The sequence below is a fragment of the Rhamphochromis longiceps genome, linkage group LG2, assembly GCF_057381845.1.
Source record: "Rhamphochromis longiceps isolate RC_006_pf linkage group LG2, R_longiceps_female_GT1.1, whole genome shotgun sequence".
Classification (NCBI taxonomy): Eukaryota; Metazoa; Chordata; class Actinopteri; order Cichliformes; family Cichlidae; genus Rhamphochromis; species Rhamphochromis longiceps.
This window is the reverse complement of record NC_140558.1, coordinates 27,029,584-27,035,108: the sequence shown is the minus strand read 5'-3', so window position 1 is coordinate 27,035,108 and position 5,525 is coordinate 27,029,584. Positions and strand designations below refer to the sequence as shown.

Below are 5,525 nucleotides of genomic sequence, written 5' to 3'. Positions count from 1 at the left end.
GTATCAGTACACAAGTAATGCAACATACTAACTGCCTAATATACATTTTTGCATGGCAACATGCTTTTCTGTTACAAGGTGTAACAGGGTCATCGTCTTAGCTACACTGGCTATAGTGGATTTCTGTGAAATAAGGCAGCACAGTCATTTACTAAACGTGAAGCCCAGGCTTACAGGCTCCATTTGAGTCCATTTGAGCACAGAGAAAACCTGACATAAAGCACAGACGTGTACTTTACCCAAAGTACATGTTATCAAACTTTATGAGCTATCCTTTGGGGTCATAAAAATACATTAACACTTGAAACCCTTGTAGACCATTTCTCTTTAGAGAAATATATACTTTATTGGAAATGGTAAAAGTTTAAGTTACAAGGCCTTTATGTTAGTGTGCAGCTTAAAAGCTAAAACATGGACAAAAAGAAAGCGAAGAAACAATTTGACAGTTTTCACAGCCTTTATTTGAATTTCTTCACATTCCATCACTTCCTCTATACAAAACAAAGTAGGACCTGAATTTCAGAAGGCACCCCCGCAATGTTAGGTGACACCTGTCTACCAAACAAAGAAAGTCAACCTTCCTTTTTAGGGCGGGTGGGGGAAATGATAAATGATGCATGCATTGAAAGTACCAACTTCATATGTCTCGGTACGATCATCTTATAGTCCCTCGATTTAAAAAAAAAAAAAAAAAAAAAAAAAAAAAAAAAAAAAAAAAGCAACATAGTACAAGTTTCTTATTTACAAAGATTTTAAAAAGTGAAATCAAAATGGATTTTTTTTTTTTTTAATCCTGCTACAGTTCTGAAGTGAATCAGCAACCAAACAACCCATTTAGTACAATAAACACTTTTGTAGGGTTAAAAGCACCCTACTTTTATGCTTTCATTCTTTAATTCCAGACAAAAGCTTTTACTCGTTTTAAAAAAAAAAAAAAAAAAAGTGAAAAAGCTTCATTTGTAATGCGTTACGGTCAGTGATGACCTTGGAGGCATTTAAACATCTCCACAGGAGGTAATACTGCAGCTCAGATGTCCATCTCAAACTGGTTGTCATCTGTTGGGGGGGAAAAAAAAAAAAAAAAAAAAAAAAAAAAAAAAAAAAGAAGCACAAAACAAAACAGTTGAGATTAAAAACAGTGAGGTTTGATAATCTGCCATCACCTTATTTGTGCGGTTGCAGCCACACCTTAACCGACAATGGCGACGAGAACAAACTAGCTCTTATCACTGCAAAGGAAACCATCAAGGGGGCAAAAAACACACAGACACACCAAGGACATAGAACATAAAAACAAGACCCACGGCACGTCTTGGGTGTTTTTACCCACACAAAGAAGGAGACAAGTAGGCAGGGGTCACGTGTAATCCTCATGGTCTTCAGTTTGACAGGAGGAATGGAGGAGGGCAGATTGATAGCTGCATGTACTTCAGTCAATAACAAATGACTAAACTGTGAACCCAACCTTTGGTCACATGGCCACAATAAGCCCCACTAGAGGATTTGTTGCCAAAATAAGGAACTTTATCTCTAGCAAGTCACAATATTCTAATTGGAAATCAATAATAATAATAATAATAATAATAATAATAATGTCAAGTTGTTTACCAAAAGACATTAAACTTTAAAAAAAAAAAAAAAAGTGGAAATATGATGCTTTTCCTCAGCCTGTGACATTATGATCTGAATCTTTGGCTGTGTTTGTACAAGTAATCGCAGTGAGTCACAAGCTCAGGCTTAACACTCGTCTAAATGCTCATTCCTTGAGTTGTTTTATTCTCCTTGCCCAGAAAACAATATCCTGAACATATGATCATCTCACACAACTTTCTGACTTCTATCCATGAGGGGCCGCCAATCAAAAGACAGCTAAAATGGTTCTAAAGAGAGGAACAACATCTATGCAGTTTAAGATAACCAGATTTTGAACTGTTAATCGTACAAAGTCACTTTGTCAGACATGATTGTTTACCAATAAACTGCTGGCCTCTTTTTAATAAAAAGGTAAACAGCTAACAAACAGTTCAGCTGCAGAGTTGAGGACTGCAAGAACAGCAGGCTGTATGCATATGATGGTTAAGGCTGGACACGCTGGCTTAATCAGCATTTCGACTTAATCATAAAACAGTCAGTGGAGCCTTCTTTGTATCAGTTAGAAAAATCTGAGAGGGGAGGATGATTTAATGTCAATTGCGACACCCCCCCCCACACACACACACACACACACATTTTTCTCAGGGGTTAGGAAAAAGACAGGAATCAAAAACTGTTTTACTTAAGAACAGGTTCCATTTCATGGGCTCATATGCCTTGAAGCTTATTAATCCCTTTTATCAGTGTTGGCATGCCCCCCACCACCCTAACCCAACAGCTGCACATTGCAAAACAAATTATTGAACTATTTGTTTTGGGCACCTCAGTCACATGCAAAGCTTTTTTCCCCTCCCAGTATTTATCCTGAGTGTTCAGATTGATAAAATTGTGTTGGCTGACATCACTCTCACAAATAAAGGGAACAATAAGGATTCTGAACTTTCAGGAGACTCAATATATATCAAGTAAAATTCCACATTACAAGTTGTGGTGACACAAATGAATCTTATATGTACAAGACATTTACCTGCAATGTCTTTCTCTTCCTCTTCTTCCTCCTCTTTGAGATCCTGCAACTTCCCCGTGGAGTGTGTGGCTGGTACAGTTACCCCTGGGATTTGGGGAAGACAGCATGGGGGGGTCCGAGCAAGAGGAGAGTTTCGACAATCCAAGAGGAACTTTCTGTCATAGATGATGCGGGTGCCTATTTTGTTTTAGGAGGGGGTGGGGGTTAAAATCGAAACAAAGAGTCAAACAACAGAACAAAGGCTGGACTTCTGCAAGCTCAAACTGCAGCCTAGTTATTACTCAAGCCCCTTTGCAGTGATCTAAGGTGCACATCTGGAGATTTGGACAATATTATTCTGTATTGGAAGAGATTTAAGTGGGGAAAGGGTTGTGTGCACACAATGTTTAGAGCCGTCACAGTAATTCTAGGAATTCCAAGAAATCAAACCACAAAACATTCTCACTTTGAAGCAAGATGCTTTCAGATTAAAGCCACATGTTTCATATTTTGATTCAGCAGAAAGCTGTTACATATACAGCAGTCATTAAATGCTTATGAATTAACCTAAAAGTACTTATTTTTCTTTTCAAAATGGAGTTTGTACCGTCTACAAGGAAAAACACGTTGAAAAACAGTTACGGGCAATTCATCCTAGACAAAGGGAAGCAAAGCAGAGGGAAATGGGGCAGGGGAAGGGGGCTGGAATGCAACCTATAGTGAAAGCAGCGACTGCGCCATGCAGCTACATGTGACAAAGGGTTAGGGTTACCAACACAAGCATCGACCTGATAGGGTGTGCAAAATTTAATGTGTCACTATACAAAGTTTAACTCAAGTCAAAACTCAGTAGCGACATCCTGTCACGTGTCCTTTGGCATCCATTTTTAGGCCTTTTTCTTGAAATGTTTACATTCCCCCATGCATTACACATTTCACCCCCTCCCCCTTCAAAATGTACAGAATGTTCTCTACTGTTCCTCAAATGCAGAACAGAGAGAAGCAGGGATAGGACGGCCTCCCGCTCCTCCACCACTGCGAAGGCCAATCACTCTGCATTTCTGGCAGCCGGACACATACACCCTAAAAGTCACGAGTTAAGACTGGGCGTGTTGTGTTTGAGACAACAATCAGTAAGTTTGACGCTGCAACAAGTCACCGATCAGACCACCGTGTTTTCGTTTGTCACAGGGGGCAGTGTTGTTATAAGCCTTACCGATACAAGTTTAACTACAGAACTTAAACAATATGTATGTAGTTATACATGTATAAAAAAAGAAAACACAATTTAGGAAAAAACAAAACACCGACGTTAGAGTATTAACCAACTCGATGCAGGTAAAGCACACTCGTGAACATACGGGGCTGTGGCCTGCTGTGAGCATGCTCTCAATCTACAAACGAGGCAGGGGCCCCATCTTTGCCCGCTTTTTGGTCTCGAGCAAGTGCGAGGGCTGTTTTTATTGACGTTAGGGGAAACTAATATTACATCAGACACTTATGTTGTCGCGTGCAGCCTCTCGCGAGAGATGACGCGTGACCGTTTGGACGTAGGCACAAACCATTAGTTTCCAGCAAAAGTCGAACTTTTCGAGGGTTTTCCCCTTTTTCTTTCCTGTTGAGTTCTGAAAACATAAATTGATAACACAAAAACACAACACAGTGCAGTTTTTCTTACCTCCAGGCGTGGTGGAGAACAGGGTACCCCCGGGTGTTTGGCTGTAACAGTCTGGTAGCTGGGACCAGTCCTTCAGGGTAAGCACCCTGGTGGGGATAGGACGGCTTTTAACTTGATTTGCGTCGACCGACATGCTAATTTTGGCCTAACTACTGCTTCAAAAAGTGCTAGCGACTTTCTTTGTTTCTTTAGCCCCGAAACTCGTAAATACAAGTTTCCCCACAGCTTTCCTCACGGACAAAACTACGTAAGATACCGTAAAGTTTTACAAGTTTCACTTGCAAACTAAGAGTTAAAGCAAGCTCAAAGTTTTAAGGTCTGTCACGACAACCAGCTTCCAAACGCTGCTACACTCTGCATTCGTGGTACCCAAATCTGCAGCAGCCAGCCGTCATGTTTTTGTGCAGTAGCTACCAGGCACGTGGGACAGCGTGTATTGGGTACGAATGTTTATCTCCAAACGACAGTCCGCGAGGGCGGTGACAATGAGTAAAAAGAGCGTTGTATTCTACTCTCTATCACTGTCAGTTTACCCCGTGGGGGAAATAGTGGGAATTGTATTATTACCAATGAATAACATTAGTTTCTCTTTGTAAACGAATGGTATTAAAATAGCCGTATACTGGATAGAAATAACACGAGTTCCCGCGAGAATACCTAGACAGGGGTCATCTGGTTCACAAACCACGCATCCACCTCGTGGTTGTCAATCACTTGGCAACACTGCCCCCTACATGTGTGTCAGTGTGTTAGTACCATGCCTTCATGTTTAGAGGAGAAGCACCGTGTGCACGTCTCTCACGTGGCAGCTCCAGATCTCTGATCAATAACAGCAGCACCGTCTATACGGGTTACAGTCATCTCTGTTTTATTATAAGTTTTCTTTAATCAGGAAATGCTTTATTACTCTCCAACATTTCATTTATCCAAACATTTCCTATATATAGGTTTATATGGAGATATATTTACCCGTTTCAGTGTTTTGGAACAAAGTGTGCACGTCTCGCACGAATCAGCAGAGCTCTGATCAATTCCTGCAGTAAGTATCAATAAGGGTTACGCGATTTACTTTTTCTGTAATCGGGAGGTACATTAGATGCATATAGTTATACATTTGTCTATTTACTCACTTGTGTTGCTTGCGTTTTATTTTATTACATTTATGAATAATAAAGATTCTCTTGGAGTGGATTAAATCAGCAAATAGAGAAGCAAAACAGATTTCCCATTGGTCTGGAAATTTCTAGC

The 5,525-nt window shown here is 40.3% G+C and overlaps 1 protein-coding gene across 1 annotated transcript; it reads right to left on the bottom strand.

The window, feature by feature from the left end:
* Positions 1-697: 697 nt before the first annotated feature.
* Positions 698-4,663, bottom strand: eif4ebp3l (eukaryotic translation initiation factor 4E binding protein 3, like). Its single transcript, XM_085420808.1, has 3 exons — positions 4,278-4,663; positions 2,621-2,797; positions 698-1,056 (listed from the first exon to the last, which is right to left on the bottom strand). Exons 1-3 carry the CDS (start codon positions 4,408-4,410, stop codon positions 1,028-1,030), a joined length of 339 nt encoding a protein of 112 aa, XP_085276934.1. The 5' UTR covers positions 4,411-4,663; the 3' UTR covers positions 698-1,027.
* Positions 4,664-5,525: the final 862 nt, after the last annotated feature.